The sequence below is a fragment of the Pteropus medius genome, unplaced genomic scaffold, assembly GCF_902729225.1.
Source record: "Pteropus medius unplaced genomic scaffold, Ma_sr-lr_union100, whole genome shotgun sequence".
Lineage (NCBI taxonomy): Eukaryota > Metazoa > Chordata > Mammalia > Chiroptera > Pteropodidae > Pteropus > Pteropus medius.
Window position 1 is genome coordinate 21,114,832 of NW_024349803.1, and position 18,651 is coordinate 21,133,482.

Consider the following 18,651-nt stretch of genomic DNA (forward strand, 5'->3'; position numbering starts at 1 on the left):
CTCTCCTCAGGCCAGGGAGAAAGACAGAGCCATTTCCTTGTGACGCAGAGGGAAACTGAGGTACACTAAGGCTTGGTTGTGGTGGTGTCGAGAGTCAGTAGGAAGAGAGTCCAGGAGTCCTGACTCTCAGCCCAGGGCAGGGAAGGGGTTAGGCCTCTCCTCTGGGGCCATTCTCCCTAGCACCAGGGACGGGGGCAGACATGACACAGAGACATCCAGCTTGACTAGAAACAGCAGAGGCCGTGGGGTTAATCGGATCAGAGCCTGTGGCTGAGAAGCAAGAGACACAGCTGTTCTGGGACACCCCCTCTCCAGCTCTCCCCAAGGTTTAGGCCTCCCCCCAACTCCCTGCTAGCTGAACCTGGAGGCCTTAACACCCACCAACCACCTCCGAGCACCCAGGCCTTGGGTGAAAAGCAGGTAGGGGTGGGATAAGAGTCCCCGCTGAGAACGGGGTCACCCTAAAACCCCCTGTACTAGGGCACCAAGTCCCAGGCTCCATTTCTCATGGGCAGACTGACAGCTGTCTCCTACTCCTTTGAAATAAGAAAATGGACATGGCCAGGGAGATGCCAGGCAAGACTGTGAGCCAAACTCGGTTACCCTCCGGTCCTCACTGCCCCTACCCCGCCGCTGCTCGCGGAGGGCGAGGCAGGCACAAACACGCCTGGCCGCCTGAGCAATGTCTGAAAGTCCCCCATTGAAGCACCTTTCACTGAGGCTGACTTGTTACCGCTTCCCTTGGCTGAGGAGCCCCTTCTGGTTCGGGGAAGTGAAGGCAGAGCCTTTCAGGGGTTAAGGGGGAAAACTCAAAGGGAATGTGCTTTGGACTGAAGCGTTCCCCCCACGAGACTCAGCTGAGCCCTCCCGGGGCAGCTGTTCGCCTACCGAGGGGCTCTTGAGCGCTCCCGCGGCCGGTTTGCTGGGCTGGCCGGGCCCCAGCCTCTCCCCAGACCAGCCCCTCCTCCCGCGGGCCGACCGGGATTGGCGGGCGGGGGGCGGGCCGGGGGCGGGGCCGGGCGCCCTTCATCCCCCGCCGCTGCGCTCCGCCGGGAGCAGAGAGGACAGCGCCGGCGGGAGCGGAGCACCGCGCGTCCCCACCTGCGAGGCCAGGTACCGCTGGGGGCGCCGATCCCCAGCCCACGGGCACCGGGCGGGCCGAGTCCTAATGTCCACCCTCCAGTCCATAGCCGGGCTCTGGGCGGCTCTGGTCGCCCGCCCTGCCTCAGGCAGGCGCCCCAGCCTCGGGTGCGCTCGGGACTCGGGTCTAGTGATCCGCCAGTCAGGACTCAGCTCTGAGCTTAGCTAGGTCGCCTCGGGGCGTCTCAGTAGGGCCGGCGGGGGCGGCAGGAGGTCCGAGGCACCCGATGAGCTTTCCGAGGCACGGCCCGCAGGGACCGGCTGGAGAGGGCCCCGGAGGGGAGCCTAAGAGGGACTGAGAGCAGGCCCTGGAGTGTTGCCCCGACGGGCGCCTGACAGGCAGATCGGCCCGGCTGGCACGCGAGGACTCCGGGTATATTTATCCCGGCTGCGTTGGGCAGGGGCTGGAGGGCAGATCCGGCCGGGCCTCCTGAGGGGCCGCGGGGCACATGTTGGTCCCACAGCCCGTGCCATTTGCAGCCGGGCCGGCGAGCACGGCGGGCACAGGGTGCTTGTAGCTCCCTGGTCTGAGGCCGAGGCTATACGTGCGCTCCGCTCCGCGGGCGCGGGCGGGTGGTGCGAGATGGCCCCGCGCATCCGCGGAGGTTAAGGACCTGGACTCGGTTTGCAAGAGCCCGCCCCGCCCCATTGGCCCCTTGGATTGGCCACAGCGAATGCGTGCGTTTGTTTACACCCTGGGAGGGGGAGGCCGGGGGCGGGGCCTAGGGGGATCCACCCTCTCCCCCCCAGAGACCTGAGCCCTGAGCCCAGGTGTAGGCTCTAGGACGAGTCTGAGGGGGTCTAAGTCAAAGATCCTTGCACTGTGAGGCACATCTTGACCCCGGCCCATTCTTCCATCAGCCTGCCAGTCCTGTCCCTTCCATGACTTCCTTGGGCCACTGTGCTGTCCCTGGGAGAGGCTCTTGGCCCTTCCACTCCTTCCTCTTCAGTTCTCTGTCTAGCATGGGGGCTCCGTTCCTTCTGGAAAGAAAGCAGATCCCTCAGAGGGTCTCAGTCTGGATCATAGAAAGCCGGAGCGATCTGGGGACAGTTCGATTTTGCGAGGGGGAGATCCTGCACAACCACGGAAGGCTTCCTGCAGGAAGCACCAAAGGTGGGAGGAGTCAGGGATAGACGAGGCCAGGCCTGGCACGTCTCCAGGAGGGCTGGAATGACTAGAAAGCAGGCATGAGTCTCTGACTCCTTGGCGTCGGGAGCAGAGGACTGCGCTTCTGAGAGAGGTTGAGGGTATGTGTCTCAGAACTTTATTCTGCTTGGGCCAATAGAGCCCATATCTCACTGGCTTCTCAAGTCACCCCTTTATTCAGTCCTGGTTCTCCTGGCCCATGTCACAAAACCGCCCCCAGTCCAGGGCTCCGGGTGGCCAGACCAAGAGAAATTGTTGCTCTCGTCCCAGTGTCTGCTGCCCTAGCTAGCAGCCTTGGAGTCCCAGACAAATGGACAGACTGGGTAGTTCATGGTCTCTGGATAAGGTCAGGGAAGGTTTTTGAGCTGAACTGAGTATACCTTGGTTTGAGGGAAAAACCTATTTTGGGGAGGTTGGGGGGTGTGTGCGGCTTATACTGTAGCAGGATAGGAGCCCTGAAAGAGAATGTTCTAGTGCCGACATGACAGGATCCAGGTGCCGCTTGGAGCAGGCGAGATGGCTTGGGGGCTTGGTAAGGACCTTGAGCCCATTTCATTCATTTAACCTTTACTGAGTACCTACTATGTGCCCTGTGCACCTTCGTCTGGAAGGTAGAGGGCTGGCCTTGGACTCTGGATAAGAAAACAAACGTAGGGGTGGGTGGGGCGTTCTAGAGGATCAGGCAGGGCTTCTGGGGACCAAAGGGAAGGACCAGCTGCTGGGGCAGTGGGGGCTTTCCGGCTAGCAGACCGGAGTAGCTTGGTGTTGAATTTCCGCTCTGCGGGCCACGTCCTGTACACAGCTTCTCAGTTGGCACGTCTGCACACGTGCATGCCTATTGAGGATGGGGTCGCTTCAGCTGATCGTTGTCTCTGTATATCTTTCCTGCTGTGTGGGTAGAACAGACCTGGGTGCTGGACTAGGGGGCTCCTTCCAGCTGGGCCTGGCCTTGTGGCCCTAGTGGACTCAGTTCACCCTCTGGATGTCCCTGCACCTGGGGACATATCTTGCCCTTATGGGAACATGGAAATGCTGTGGCAGCCTTCTTGTGGTTCTGCCTGGTCATCCCGACGGTGCTCACGGGGTGCTGCGGCCTCGCCTGCTCCTTCTTCCCTTCCTGCTCCTTCCCGGGCTCTCTCTGTCTTTCACTGACTGTCCCTTGCCATCTCCTGCTGTCTCCTCTGTCTCTTTCTCCATCTGCCGTCTCTGGCTGTTTGGCCATCTCTGGTTATCCATCTCTCTCGTTCCCTGTCTGAATGTCTATCCATCTATGTCTCTCTGTAGTTTCTTCTGTTTGTGTCGCTCTGTATCCATCTGCATTTCTCTGTCTCCCTGTGCCTCTGTCTGAATCGTATGCATGGAGGCATGTATCGTGTGTGTGTTTTCTCTCCCTGTCTTTCTCTTCCTTCCCTCTGCCCCTCTCTGCTTCTTCCTGACACTGGATGGAGCCTCTCCTTCAGGCTGACCTTGCCTTTAGCCCCCCCATCGGGGTCTTCAATGAGTCCTGAGCTGCCCCGGGCCCCTGCTCCAGCTTTCTTTGGGGCCAGAAGTCCGGCTGTCTAAATATTTGGCCGCCTCCAGGGGATTCCGGGTCAGCAGGGAGGAGGATGGACTGGCTGGCTCAGGGTCTCCCCTGCTCCTGGGGAGCCACAGACACGTGATGTCCTGTCCTTTGCCTCAGCTGGACCTCAGGCTGCACGTCCCTCTCAGCGGGCTGGCAATTGGGGGGAGGGGGCTGCTGCTGGCTCTGGTCCAGTCTTGAGCCAAGAGATTCCAGCTGCAGCCTCCTCTGGGGGCAGCCTGAGCAAGGCGGGTCCGGGTCTGGGCGGGAGGAGAGGCCTAGGTGTCTGAGGCTTAGCCCAACTCTGAGCATCTGGTAGGTGTGTAGAAAATGTACCCTGTCACGGGAAAGTCCACCTTCTGGCCCCAGCTGGGCTCCTCAGATCTTTCTAGACACTTCCGGATACCCAGAACACAGAAGCACAGACCCCAGACATAAGGCCCAGGGGGCCGGAGGATGAGGGATTGGTGCGGCCAACATGGCAATGTTCTGGGTCATCCGCCTGTCCCTGGATGTGCCCTTCCTGCCTGCTACCTCCTCAGTACCAGCCAGGCATTGGCCACACACTAGCCACTTACCTAGTGTCGTTGACCGTGAGGAAGTAGTAGATGCAAATACTGGATCTACCTGGGTCAGAATCTGGAGTTGTAGGTCTGGAGGAGGGGCAAGAGGTGTGTTTTAGTACCTTCCCCTCCCACACACCTGTTACTGGACCCCTGGCCTTGGCAGTCAGCCCCCTACGTACCCCTGCGGCTGTGCCTTGAAAACACACAATTCAGAGATGTATCCCTGAATCCAGTTTCCCTACTGACTGAGAGCTTGTCCAAGGAGACTCCCCCTGAAGCCTGGAGAAGCAGGTAGGCGGAAGGGTGCCAGTCTGGAAGGGGCACCTTGTCTCAGCCGAGAAGGGGCGTGGTAAAGATGGGTGAGCTGGAACCGAGGGCGGCCTCATCCCCCAGCCCCCAGGGATAACAATAGTGGACCCTCGAGCCAGGCCAGCTGCCCCTCTCTGAGATCTGCCTTGAGGTTAGGGCTGCCCAGGCACAAGAAGCCTGGCGGCCGTGGCAGCAAGCTCTGTGGGGCAGCGGCCACAGGACTGAGGGAAGGACAGTGTGGTCGCCTCCCTGTAGCCAGCCTGCTACTACAGACCTGCTTCCATCCCTGATCATCGGGGAAGAAGACAGAGAGATGTGCTTCCCACAGAAGCTGATGCAAGCGGTGGCCCCGTGGTGGCCTGGATTCCTGGGCCTTGAAATCTTTAATTAGCCAACCTCAACACCCTCCTAGGTGTGCCTGACGAATTCTCACCCTGTGATGCCCACGTGGGCGGGCGTTACCTGCTGCACTAACCCTGTGGCTCCTGTTCTCTCTTGTCCCTTATCTCCCAGGAGAGCAAACAGGCCCCGGGGCAGTGGGCTGGGCCATCGATTTACTGCCCAGGCCCATGGTGCACCCTTGACAGATGCCCTTCTGATGACCCACCAAAGGTTACAGCGATCTCCCCACCCCAGAGCCTGAGTGAGGCCTCATGAGCTGCTCTGGGGGCAAAGGCCTCGGGGAGGCTCCTCACTCTGTCCCCAGCTTTGGTCAGACTTCTAGGGATCCCTGGAGGGACAGGAGGACACTGAAGTCCTGAGCGGGCAACGCTCTGCCTATCATCACACAGCGAAGCAGGACTGGGCCAGCTTCAGACTCGGAGTGTCCACTCGGGGATCCCCCCAGAGTGAAGCTTTCCTTAGACAGTGGTGATACCCTGGGTCCTCCTGACTCCCTGAGAGAAAGAGGCCTGAGAGGTGACAGTCCTGAGGGGTGGGAACTGTCAATAATGAGTGCCAGCTTCAAGGAATGGCTGGGGGTCCACATGCCAGGCTGGTGCTAATCGCTACCCTGGGCCCCCGGCCCTTAGCCCTGCACTAGACTGAAGTACAGACTCCTTGACCTGGCCTTCGAGGCTTTGTCAGGCTTTTCTGTGGCCCTGGAACCCTCATTTTACCCTCAGTGCCTGTCTTATACCATACCTCAGGGCCTTTGCCCATGCTGTGCCCTCTGCTTGAGTCACTCTTTCTCATTTCCACATCTGGGGGACTCCCACTGGAATTTTGGAACTGGCTCTATCACCTCCTCCTCCAGGAATCCTTCCTTGATGCCTCACTCTCCCCCTTTTTAAGTCCCAGCACTATGTGGCTCACACTCAGCTGCATCAGGAGCCATAGGGTGAGGGATATGATTGGGAGTTTTGTCCCTTCCAGACTGAAAGCCACTTGAGTAAGGGTATTCCATGTCCTCTCTGGGATCTCAGGCCAGCTCAAGACCCAGCAGCAATAGACAGGCCCCGAAGGTCTAGGCCCTAGTCATGCTGGAGGGTCGGGGAACCCGGAGCCAGGACCTCAGGCACCTTGGCCCATGACCATGCCATGGGCTGTGGTCTCCCTGGAAGCAGTGCTTGACTGCGAGGGAAGGATTTTAAGGCAGAGAAGGGTGCTTTGTCTAGACTGCCGACTCAGCACACTCTGAGGGCCTGTCCCAGCCTGCCCAGGCCAGGAGGTCTGGCAAGGGCCACCCCAGCTGAGAGCCAGGGGGCACTCCCGAGTGACTCTGGAGACCAGGTGCTGGCACCTCTACACCCAGCTGGGATCCTTGGAGGCATGTGCTGATGATGAGCCTCTGGGCTGGGGCGTGAAGACAGGCTGGTCCAGGACTCTGGTCCAGGCGAAGAGGACGTGAGAAGAGATGTTCGCATGTCACGGTCCTGAGCGGGCAGGGCTGGAGGAGAAGAGGGTTCAGATGCCAGCATCGGAGCAAGGAGAGGCAGACTGAGGTGTACAGCGGGACCAGGGGCAGGGTCCCCAGGACCGACATGCCTGGGATCTGAACTCTGGTCAGGGGCTACCCGAGGCACAGCGGGGTGATCCTCTGGTCAGTTCTGTGTGGCCTTTGGGACACTCGGGCCTGAGGCCTGAGCCTAGCCACCCCTACCCACCCACAGTCCCAAGTGCTAAGTTCGAGACCCCTGGTGATCCAGGTTCAAGAGCGGACCTGAGGCCATCGGGCTCTGGAGTGGGGATAGGGGATTCGGAGCGGATTCCGGGGTCCCGAGCAGACGGTGCCATGGCATCATGACTAGGTTCTGGCTGGCCTACCTGGCAGTGTTGCCGCATCCATTGTCACCACTCTGGCCTCAGCTCTCCTGCTGGTTTGTCTGGCCTTCACAATATCCTGATAGATCCTGGGGGCACTATACCAAGTAGCTTCTGGGCATAGTATGGGTGGCTCTCAGCCCCCACACTGATGGGAGAGGGGCCAGTGGGCCATCTGGGAAGTGGGTAGGGTTGGGGGGTGGAGAGAAAGGCAGTTGGCTCCTTTGAGACCCAGCAGAGCCATGCCCTAAGCACGAGAAAGGGGACAGATCCAGTGGTCAAGGCCTCTCTACAGCTGGCCAAGGCCTTCAGGTCCCGGCCTGGGGCTCCAGGAAATGGGGCGGAGCTCAAAGACTCCTGGAGGATGGGCACCTAAGAGTGGGGGGGTCCCTAGCAGGGGAGGAGAGGCTTGAAGGAAAACACGGCCCTCAGGCCAGGGCTGCGTGGAGGGTGAGGCCTGTGTGGCCCAGAGACTGGGCCCTGGGGCACCCATTTCCTGGAAGGCCCCCTGAGGGCCCTTTGCAGCCAGGCGGGCAGGGCCCAGGTGTCCAGCCACCCAGCACTGCCTCAGGCCTCCTGGCTCTGGGGGGGGGGTAGCCTCTGCGCCTGCCGTTCCCAGCGCCAGCTCTCAGCCCACAGAGGGCCCTTTGTTCTGGCTGCCAGCAGTGCCCGCCGGGCAGCTGGGAACAGAGCCCGCAGCCCTCACCCGCTCCCGAGGCCTCCAGCCGTCGGGCCGTGCCATTCTAGGTTGGCTAGGAGGCCCCTGGCACACAGGGCCGGCACAGGAAACTGTCTCCTGGTATCAACGTCAGGGATGGGGAGTCAGTCCAGGGTCCACCCCCGGAGAGGGGCCCAGAGGCCTGGGACTCAGCATAGCAGGGTCCTGGCACCATGGGCTCTGGCCTCAGGTCATCTGGCTGACCTTCCTTACAGATGGGGAAACTGAGGTCTTAAAGACTTGCCTAGGCTGGCATGTGTGTGTGTGTTGGGGGGAGCGCTAGGTACTGGCTGAGGTGTCCCCTCAGGGTGTCCTGGAGAGCTCAGGTGTCTGAGCCCTACTCCCCCAAAGGTCTCTGGGTGGCAGCAGGCAGAGCACCATGTGCATGAATGTCCTGAGCGACCCTCTGGAAGGTGTGCTACGGCTGAGACCCTGTGGGAGGCTGCCATGGGCCCAAGAGCAGGAAAAATCAGAGGGACCATTCGCTCTGCAGACCCCTGAGTGTGTCGGTGTGCGAGCTAGCACTCCTGGTGGCGGTCCCTGAACTATGGAGGCACCTCTGCAGACGGAGATGGTGGAGCTGGTGCCCAACGGCAAACACTCGGAGGGGCTACACCCGGTCACCACTCCCGCAGCAGGCAACCAGAGGTGAGCAGAGGAGGGACCCAGTCGTGGGTGAGGGCGGGGTGCAGAGCAAGGGGCGGGAGCTGAGCTGCCTGCCCTGGCCTGTGCCTGCAGGGTCGAGGGCACCCGACGGAGCAGTGTGGAGGGCGAGGGCTTCCTACAGAAAAGCCCCAGCAAGGAGCCACACTTCACTGATGTGAGCCAGGGCAGCGGAGCGGGCTCGGGGCACCGTGGGGAGCTTGGGTGCGGCAATGAGGTGCTCTGGGGCAGCGAGGGGTGGCCGAGGGGCAGTGAGGGGGACGCGCTGAGATGCCCTCCCGACCTGCCGACTCCCCCCCCATCTCACGCCGGTGCCCGCAGTTTGAGGGGAAGACATCGTTTGGGGTGTCGGTGTTCAACCTCAGCAACGCCATCATGGGCAGCGGCATCCTGGGCCTCGCCTTCGCCATGGCCAACACGGGCATCATCCTTTTCCTGTGAGTGCCGTCAGCAAACCTTCTAAAGACAGGAGCCCTAAACGGGCCACCAACCGTGAACTTCTAGGACCCCCTGGTTTTTTTTCTCAAGACCCAGGTTGCAGTGGGTGGGCACTTAACTCTCAACCCAAATCACGGCTGAGAAAACAGCCACAGTCAAACAAATACACGTCATTTCCCAGTAAACCCACTGAGATGACAACACGAGGCCAGCCTCGCCGGCCTGAGTCTGCCCGTCTACCACATTTACACGTGACGGACGAACTCCCACAGCCAGGCCCGTGTGGGCACACGTGTTCTCACCTGGGAGCTCTTTTCTGCAGCCAAATGGAAAACACGTTTGCTCCAAGAACTCAAGGGGAGGTGATGCCTGGAGGGCCTCTTCTGGGTCATGGTCCCCCCTGGGTCAAACTGGGTGGCGTTCACCACCCCTGGGGTCCGCCCTTCCTACATCCACATCTGCTGGGGGTCCAGACACCTGGGTCACAGACCCCACACGCACACAGCCCTTTGCCCGCTGCCAGCCAGAGGAGCCCAGCAGCCTTTCTTCACCCATCTTCCCAGGTTCCTGCTGACGGCTGTTGCCCTGCTATCCAGCTACTCCATCCACCTGCTACTCAAGTCCTCAGGGGTCGTCGGTGAGCCTCAAGCCAGCCTGTAGCAAGGGAGGGGCAGCTGGGAGGAGCACTGCTAATGTCCTGACTCCTGTGCCCACAGGCATCCGCGCCTATGAGCAGCTGGGCTACCGTGCCTTCGGGACTCCGGGAAAGCTGGCGGCGGCTCTGGCCATCACGCTGCAGAACATTGGAGGTGCGGCTGGTGGGCAGACGCAGACAGACTGTGGGTGGGTGGACAGTCTGCAGTCTGGCCGGTTTGACTGACCCCAGCCCCTGCCTACCCCTCTCCCTCCAGCCATGTCCAGCTACCTGTACATCATCAAATCCGAGCTACCCCTTGTCATACAGAGCTTCCTGAACCTGGAGAAGGAAACTTCGTGAGCTCCAGGGTGGGGCGGGGCTGGGCGAGGGTAGGAGGCCCTAGTCTACACTCTATGTCCTGCTCCGGCCCCAGAAGCCCAGTCTGGGCTGGTGGGAGAGATGACAGAGCCTATAAATGGCTGGCGGAGGGGCAGAGAGCTGCCAGCGGAGCGAACATCGAGTCCGCCCACATTTACGAGGCACCTAGGGGAACCCCCAAGAGAGCCATGTGGGGCCGGGGTGAGGCTGAGGAAGCTGGGCCCCGCCTGGCCCAGGGCCCAGCCTGGGAGCACAGGAGGACCCGAGAGCCTCAGGCTTAGCTCTAAGCACCTGCTATTCTTGACCTGGCTTGGGCGTTAGCCACCCCTCCCCACTAGGAAATTAAGCCCACAGTGTCCCAGTTGCTCATCGTTAGCTTTGCCAGCACTGATGGCATCAACCATGTTTTGTGAGTGAGGGCAGAGGAGACAGCAGGCCCTGGCCTTGGCAACACAGCCCAGGCAAGCAGAGCGGCTGTGAGTCTGGGAGGCAGGAAATAGCCAGAAGCCCCCCTCTTTGTGCGCCTTTCCCAAGGAGTTGGCCTTTGGACTTGCCCTCGAAGGATGGTCCCATTTGTCATCCCTTTAGTTCCTTGCACCCCCTGTCCCTTGGGGTGGGTGGGGCAGGATGGTGCAGGATGCAGATCCCAGGAGAGACCACAGGGGCACGGGTTGTTGGCAAGTCCCTGAGACTCCCATGGAAAACGCCCCACCTCCCTGGACCTCTTGGGACCACTCCCTGGGCAGGCTGGACCCAGACCTGTGTGTCCTGAGAATAACAAGAGCAGCGACTCTGATCTGATGGTTACCAAGCAAGAGCAGGGTGCCTTAGTCTTCCCCGCCCCAGAAGGAGAGAGCCCAGAGTGTGCCCATTCTGCAGATGGGGACAGAGAGGCTCAGAGCTGTAAACCAGTATTTTTTGGAGGTCACTCAGTGGCACCGCTGGTGACGCCAACCTGGGGTGGAGGCAGGCGGCCCCGGCCAAGGCTGCGGGGCTCTGATCTTGGCTCCCCACTCCCATCCTGCAGGGACTGGTACGTAAACGGGAACTACCTGGTGATTCTGGTCTCTGTCACCATCATTCTGCCCCTGGCACTGATGCGGCAGCTTGGTGAGTGTGACAGGGCCAGGGCCTCGGAGGGAGATGTTGGAAGGATGTACTGGAGGGGACCCCCCAGTCTCACAGCCCCCCCCACACACTTTGCAGGCTACCTGGGTTACTCCAGCGGCTTCTCTCTCAGCTGCATGGTGTTCTTCCTAATTGCAGTGAGTCACCCTCTGCTAGTGGAGGGAGGGGGCAGGTCCCTCTGGTAAACCTGTGTCAGAAGGCAGCTGCTCCCATCCTGATCTATGTGGCTGCAGAGTGACTTACCAGACAGCATAGCCTGGCCCTGATACCCTCCTCCTCACCCCCACCCCCAGGTCATCTACAAAAAGTTCCATGTGCCCTGCCCGCTGCCCCCCAACTTTGTCAACATCACAGGCAACATCAGCCTAGTGGAGTTCGTCAGGGAGGAGATGCAGCTGCAGAGGGAGACTGACGCTGTAGCTTTCTGCACCCCAAGATACTTCACACTCAATATACAGGTTCTGACCGGCCGGGGTCGGGGCAGCGGCCCACTGAGAGTTTTGGGGCTGCCCTGACACAGTCCCCATGTTCCCCCAGACAGCATACACCATCCCCATCATGGCTTTCGCCTTCGTCTGCCACCCCGAGGTGCTGCCCATCTATACAGAGCTCAAGGAGTAGGTTCCATGGCTGGGAGAGGGGGCGGGGCTGCCTTGAGCTGGTTTGTGGGGAATGGACATGGTCCTGAGAGGGGCACGGGAGTGACAGGAGCCAAGTCATTTAATCAAAGATCTCCCAAGCTGCTGTGGGTGGCACTGGGGACAAGAAGGAAGCTTCCTTGCGGACAGATGGTGAGGGTGTGGTGCCAGAGACCCAGGGCACGTGAGAATCTCCCAGTGCGGTCCAGCCCAGCACCAATCTCCTCCTCTGTCTCCCACAGCCCCTCCAGGAGGAAGATGCAGCGCATCTCCAATCTGTCCATCGCCGTCATGTATGTCATGTACTTCCTGGCCGCCCTCTTCGGCTACCTCACCTTCTACGGTATGGCTAGGCAGAGACAGAGGCCAGGCTGGGGGGCAGGGGGCTGGCCAGTTGCCATGGCACCCTGCATGCTATAGGTGCTCATTAGGTGAGTGATGCCTAACTGTGTCCTGCCGCTGTGGAGGTGAGTCTGTTGCCACACCCCACAGTGTCAGGGTCGACTCGGTTCGGAGCCCCACTCCCTGCCTGGGCTGCCTGCTGACCACCCTCCCTGCCCACCACAGACGGGGTGGAGTCGGAGCTGCTGCACACCTACAGCAAGGTGGACCCATTTGATGTGCTGATCCTGTGTGTGCGCGTGGCTGTGCTGACGGCAGTCACACTCACAGTTCCAATCGTTCTGTTTCCGGTGAGCCAGTGGGCAGGTGGCCGGGCGGCCAGACCAATGCGGGGTGGGACCGATGGCGCTGACGGACTGATGACCCTCCCCCAGGTGCGCCGTGCCATCCAGCAGATGATGTTTCAGAGCCAGGAGTTCAGCTGGCCGCAGCACACGCTCATTGCCATTATCCTGCTCACTTGTATCAACCTACTGGTCATCTTCGCCCCCAACATCCTGGGCATCTTCGGGATCATCGGTGAGGGCCCAGCCCTGCTGGGTGTTGCCCCACAGAACTTACCTTCTGCAAATCCTGGCAGACTCCTGAGCTCGTACCCTACAGCTGAGCAATGGCCGCTGGCCAGGGGCACGACTTACCCTCCTGTCTGGGATTTTGTCGGGAAGGCTATTCCGATCCCCGCTGAGGGCTCAGAACCACTGAGTCAGTTCCCCTTGCTGGGGCACGGGGTGGAGCCCAGAGTTCAGAGGCCTCCACGAAGGAGGGTCTCATCATTAGGTCTTATCCCCATTTCACGCATGAGGAAATTGAAGTTCAGAGCGATTAAGGGAGTAGCAAATCCATATAGCTGATAAATGGGACGCCTCGATTCAGCCCCAGGATCATGGGAATACAGGTTTAGTGCTCTGTTTACCGTCTCAAACCAGTTGGGGCTCTGAGCTGGAAGGCCAACAATTCTGAGACATATTTGGGATGACCCAACTGAAGAGACTGACCCCCTAACCCAACTCTGCAGGGACCAACACAGAGACTGGGGGTTGAGTATTATGGATATCGTAAACAGGACTCTCACTTGTGTATGTCCAAAATCTTACTCAAAATGAATTAAGCAGAAAAGAATACATTGGCTCAAATCATGGAAAAGCCTTCAGGAATAGCTAGATCCAGGCGCCCAAGATCCTTAAGGCTCCATCTCGATCTTGTGGCTTGCCTCTCCTCTTTGCTAGCTTCATTTACTGACAGATTCTCCTGACTCCAACAGCCTTAGCCTTCCACCCTGGTGGGCAGAGAGCAAAGGGAGGGGCTGGTGGGCTCTCCAGAATCCCACGGATCTTTCAAGTAGAGAGAGTCTCAAGCTGAGACCCCACCCCCAACCAGGAGTGTCTGATCTCATTGAAGGGCGCACCCTTGAATCTTAGTCCATAGGTGGCTATGAGCCTGCAGTAGCCATGCCTTTTTCTTTGCAGGAGCCACATCCGCCCCATGCCTCATTTTCATCTTCCCTGCCATCTTCTACTTCCGGATCATGCCCACTGAGAAGGAACCTGCAAGGTCCACCCCTAAAATCCTGGTGCGAGGGGCCTGGAGGCTGGTAGGCTTGTGTGGGCTGAGGAGGTTGCCCTGACCCCAGACCTCATCCTGACTTCTGACCCCACAGGCCCTTTGTTTTGCTGTGCTTGGCTTCTTGCTGATGACCATGAGCTTGAGCTTCATCATCATTGACTGGGTCTCAGGGACCAGCCAGCATGAAGGAAGCCACTAGGACACCCCCATCCTGTTCTGTCTTCTTGTTCTAGGAACCCTGCCCACACTCTTTCACCCGGTGGCCAGTCATGGGGGAGGAGAAAGATGTGGTTAACGCTATGGCATTTGGCCCTGCCCCACGCCCTCTCTGTGGAAGGTTTTTCTTAAAGAGCCAGGACCAAGGCCCTCGGGCCACTACCTTGCTGGGCTCCCAGGTGGCAGGGTCTTCCTGTGCTGGGAGCGGGGTGGGCTGTGCCCCTGCTCCCCTCCCATTGCCTCGGATCCCACCCGAGCTGCTTATCCTCCTTACACAGAGGCACACACTGAGCTCACGCAGCCTACAGGGGCACATAGAGCTGGAACCCAGGCCTGCAGCCCTTCCCCCCGCCTTGTTGCTGGGCCACAGTCTGCACCCTGGGGCCCGTCTCCCTCAGCCCCCTCGCCGTCCCTCCTTTTGTCCCCTAGGTCCCTTGCAGGCATTTGGGCTCGGTTCCTTGGATACTTTTGTCCCCTTCCTTCATCCCCTCCACCAGGAACAGACCCCACCACCCTATGCCTGGAGCCAGCAGCTTCTTCTGAGGGTGAAGCTGGTATGGGTACCCCGAAGGGGCCCCCGCCCTACCCTTTCCCCAGTCCTGGGGAGGCTGGGACTCCACCCCAAGCCTGAGCTGCAGCCTACATTCCACTGCCGAGGGAAGAGAGAGGCCGAGGCCCAGAGCGTCTCTGCCTCTGGGAGACAAAGACCCCGGGGGCCAGCCTGGGAGAGGCTGGTTGGCAGCCCCCTTTTATAAATATTATACATGAGACCAGCTGTGTTTTATATTCTTGATCTCCATGGTCCCCGTGTTCCTGGAAAGTGGAATGGGAGCTGGGACATGGATGGCGATGGAGGCCACTCCGGCTTCTTTGCCTGGGATGAGGGTGGGGACAGGGTGAGTCTCCTACCCCACCCCACCCCCTGCCTCGCAAACCAACCAGCGGTGTGCTCAGACCCGGCTCTGGGCCTGGGCCAGGCTCAGCACAGACCTGCTTTCTCACGGGGTGAGGTGGGGAGGAATTAATGAGGCCCCAGGAAATGGGACAGAGAGAGGCCTCCGGAAGGAGGCAACGTGAGGTGCATCCCCAGCAGCTTCACGGAGGGTCTGAGCTGGGGGCAGCTGCAGAAGCCCTGCGGAAGGCCCCCTGCCCTCCCCTGGCTGCCATGTCAACCCTCTGTCAATGCCACGAGTCTAGAAACAAAAGTCCAGGGACCCTGTACCCTGTCAGGCTGAACGTTGTGTTCACAGCAAAACCCTGAATAACCGTGACTAAAGGTGGGTTAGTGAGTCCCTGTATGGGGGGGCCTGAGTTTTGAGTGGGGGTGTCCAAAGCGGGGCAGGGGCTGCAAGGACGCAGGGCAGCCCCAGGTGCCCTGGCCCGGGTAGCGCTTGGAAGCTGCCCACTGCCCGGGGCAGGCCAGAACCAGCTGGGACCCGGAGGGATGGAGCTGCCCGGGCCTTGGCACCAAATCCTCATTAGAAGAGACCCTGCGCCCGGCTAGGCCTCTGAGGAAAGGGCGGCAGGCAAAGTCCAAATCCAGTTTGAACTGGCAAGGAGGCTGCCAGCATGGGAAACCCCTGAAGAAAGAACTTTCCTCAAGCTGGTGGCTGCTAGGCCTACAGAAGTGCCAGCTGGTCAGAGGGGGGCTTCCTGAGTGTGGTTCCCATCAGCCCCAGGCGCCTGACTCTAGCCTGGGGACTCACCCGGGAGCCCCATGGCCCCAGAAAAGAGTTGGACTCTGGCCTAGAGGTGGCTGCAGCCCACAGTGCCCTGGGGTGAAGGGCCGCCCTCTGGGGGTCTCCGGCTTCTTCCTCATCAGATGGGGCTATTGCCCTTCCTGGGACCCGGGGCTGCTGAGGGGTGGGAGACAATGCAGGTCAAAGTCCATCCTGCAAACAGACCCTGCATCCAAAGAAGGCTGCAGGTCAGAGCAGCAGCAGGACTGTCCGGAGTCCCTTAAGACCCCAGGCCTGGCTTCGGGCCCCTCGGAGGAGACGTGTGTGCGGACAGTAGCTCCTCCTGCTGCTCCCCCGCCACACACACAGCTGAGCTGAAGGAAGGACCCTGCCCCGGAGGCCATGCATCCCTGCTCGCCCAGCATGGTCTCCTCCCGCCTGACTGGTGGGCAGCAGGCCCCAGGCGGAGAGTGCAGGCGATGTGACCACTACATCCTACGCCCAGACCAAGTGTCCACGTGACTTCGAAAAGGAGTAACTTTCATCCGTAGCTGTCAAGTCCTAGATACCCGGCCTCCATGAGGATGGGTCTGCGGGCCCTTTGTTGTCGTGAAGCATTTTTGTATGTTTTGAAGAATTTCCCAGATCTTTTTTTTTTCCTTCTTTGCTCTAAAAAGTTGCTCTTAAAAAATTTTTTTTTGTTCTGCTTAGAATATTGACAAGATAGAACAGCCAGAAAGTCCAGGACAGAGGCTTTCTCTATTTCTTTTCTTTTTTCTTCTCTATTTGTTTTCCTTATGACTGCTTGTAACAGAAAGAAAACAGATATAGACCAGGAAAAGAGACCAAAACCTAGGCCTTGGCCTCCTTGCCCGCACCTAGCTCACCTGTGTGCACAGGTACATACTTGCCGATCAACACAAAAGGGATTCGATCGTTCAATCAGCACGTGTTTACTAAGATTCCTTCTGGGTCAACACCTGTGCGCACAGCAGTGAACAAAGCGAAGACCCTGCCTTCCTTGAATTTACATTCCAGAAACAGGAAACATAATCCCTAGATTATATCATTTGTCAGAAGATGCTCAGTATGATAGGGAGTGAAAATGACAAGGTGAGGGCAATGGAGAACAGGGGTCTGGAGGTGGGTCAGGGTGGGCCTCACTGAGAAAGGGACATTTGATCAGAGATTTGAAGAGGGAGAAAGCCAAGTGGATGCCTGCAGGGATCAGTCGCAAACAGAGGGATCAGCCAGCACAAAGCCCCGAGGCAGAATGCGAGAAGCCATTGCGGCTGATGTTAGGTGGAGCGAGAGAGAAGAGAAGGGGTGAATGGGGGCTGATGACGGGGCGGATGTTGTGGGGTCTTGTCAGCCGCCATGAGGACTTTGGATTTTTCTCTGGGAAAGGTAAAAGCCAGCGCAAGGTCCTAAACACAGGAGAGGCAGGATCTGACTCAGCAGCGCCTCTAAATTTTCAGTGGATTATTCTGGCTGTCGCATTGAGACTAGATTCTGGGTGGCGGTTGGGAAGCCAAGGGTGACACTGACAGGGCCACTGCAGTCGTTCCGGACAAGCATGTCGAAGGCCTCAGCCCAGGTGGTGGCACAATCGGGGTGAGACGCTGAGCTTGTCCTGAAGGTGGAGGCAGCAAGGTTCCTTAATGGTTAGGGCAAGAGAGGAGGGGCAGAGACAAGTCGAGAGGGACTCCAAGCCTGTCTAGGGACCAACTGCCACTGTACCCCCTGAGGGACGTTGAGGGAGGAACGGGCTTGGGAGGGAGACCAGTGTGACGTCAAAGTGGAGATGCCGAGTCCACCTCTGGGGGTGCGACCTGAGTTCAGTGAGTAGAGCAGCCAATGCTGGAGAGAGTGGACGTAAAGCCAGGGGCCTAGATGAGATGGGGGAGGTGAGTGTAGGCAGAGGAAGGCAGCAGTCTGGGCTGAGCCCTGGAACATTCCTGGGAGGAGGTAGGAGAGATGAGGCGGAACCAGCAAATGAGCTGAGTAGGAACAGCCGGTAGGCAGGAGGAAGCCCAGGCAAATGTGGGCACCGGGAGCCCGGCCAGCATCAAGTGCTCCAGGAGGTGAGGGTAGAGAAGAGACCAAGGTATGAGCCGCTGAGGACTTTGGGGGCTGCTTTGTGGAGGGAGAGGCAACCTGACTGGCGTGGTTGGAGGAGAGCGAGGCAGGAACTGGAAAAACCAAGTGCAGACAACTTGTGTGAACTGAGAGGAGCGGGCCCAACAGGCTTTTAAGAAAGACTGGGAAGAAGCAGCTATGGACGGTAAGAGATGGGAAGGAGCTGGTAGGCTGGTGGGTTGGAGGTAGGTCAAGGACTTCTGGGCCAGCGCCCTGGGGAAACTGAGCTGGAAGACAATAGATGGAGGCTTGACCATCAGCATCGGGGGGAGTGTGCAAGGGTGGCTACTGTCTGGTCTGGCCAAGTCCTGGTAGCTAGGAACACTATAGGTCCAAGATGCAGCTAGGGACATCAAGGAGCATATGGAGAGACCCAGAGGAATCATCAGTCTGCCTTGACCTCAATTTAAAGTCATCCAGCAACTAACTTTCAAACAACTTGGAACAGTAAAAATGGACTGAAAGTTACTTAGAAAGAAAGACCAGCCCTTCAAAAAGTCTAAAGGAATAAAACTGTTTTCAAAACCACACGAGGCTGCAAACCTGCTCTGCCTCTCACATAGCGGGACCTGGGATTAGAAGCGACCTAATCCTCCAAAATCGGTAGAAGGCGGCCTCTGTTGCCCCCTGGCGGTCAACATTAGAAGCCTGGGCTGCACCGTGACCCACCCAACACGTTGCCACAGCCGGGTAGCTGGGCTGGTCACCTATGGGCTGTGCAGCCAGGCCCTGAGCCTCCAAGTCATTCCAGAAAGGCTTCCTGGCTGGCGCATGGGAGGAAGGCAGGCAGAAGGTTCGGTGCGGGGCTGAAGGGGAGAGGTCGTCCGGGAGGGGCGGAGGCCTCAACACCCGGTGTCATGGGCATGTGAGTAAGGAGCTGCTAGTCCCATCTTTGGCTGGGTCCTCAAGGAGCCAGGCCCAGACCCCCCCGCGGGCTTCCTGACCTTGGAGGCGTTCCCAGAGGAAAGGAAAGGGTCAGACTCTCAGACTGACCCTTGACCAAGAGTTCTGAGAGCCCCTCCATGTAGTACCCAGCTCCTTTTCTTATCCTGCCGACGTCTTTGGGG

The 18,651-nt window shown here is 59.3% G+C and overlaps 2 protein-coding genes across 2 annotated transcripts in view; both read left to right on the forward strand.

Moving 5' to 3' along the window:
* The first annotated feature begins 1,038 nt into the window (after positions 1-1,038).
* Positions 1,039-14,536, forward strand: SLC38A3 (solute carrier family 38 member 3). The gene is made up of 16 exons (XM_039837822.1): positions 1,039-1,113; positions 8,197-8,351; positions 8,442-8,523; positions 8,688-8,803; positions 9,368-9,441; positions 9,521-9,613; positions 9,716-9,797; positions 10,847-10,929; positions 11,026-11,084; positions 11,241-11,405; positions 11,485-11,564; positions 11,828-11,928; positions 12,153-12,277; positions 12,362-12,506; positions 13,454-13,557; positions 13,645-14,536. The coding sequence occupies exons 2-16, from the start codon at positions 8,251-8,253 to the stop codon at positions 13,747-13,749; spliced, it is 1,515 nt and encodes a 504-aa protein (XP_039693756.1). The 5' UTR covers positions 1,039-1,113; positions 8,197-8,250; the 3' UTR covers positions 13,750-14,536.
* Positions 14,537-14,605: 69 nt separating this feature from the next.
* Positions 14,606-18,651, forward strand: part of LOC120581935 (uncharacterized) — an 11,211-nt gene continuing 7,165 nt past the window's right edge. Inside the window, exon 1 of the mRNA XM_039836815.1 lies at positions 14,606-14,662. Within this exon, the coding sequence (XP_039692749.1) occupies positions 14,606-14,662 (57 nt within the window). The remainder of the gene's footprint in view (positions 14,663-18,651) is intronic.

Excerpts from the sequence above, each read along its gene's own strand:
- SLC38A3 (XM_039837822.1), top strand. The coding sequence starts at position 8,251 with ATGGAGGCACCTCTGCAGACGGAGATGGTGGAGCTGGTGCCCAACGGC. Across the intron at positions 8,804-9,367 it reads ACGGGCATCATCCTTTTCCT|GTTCCTGCTGACGGCTGTTG; the intron begins GTGAGTGCCGTC and ends CCATCTTCCCAG. Across the intron at positions 13,558-13,644 it reads GGTCCACCCCTAAAATCCTG|GCCCTTTGTTTTGCTGTGCT; the intron begins GTGCGAGGGGCC and ends CTGACCCCACAG.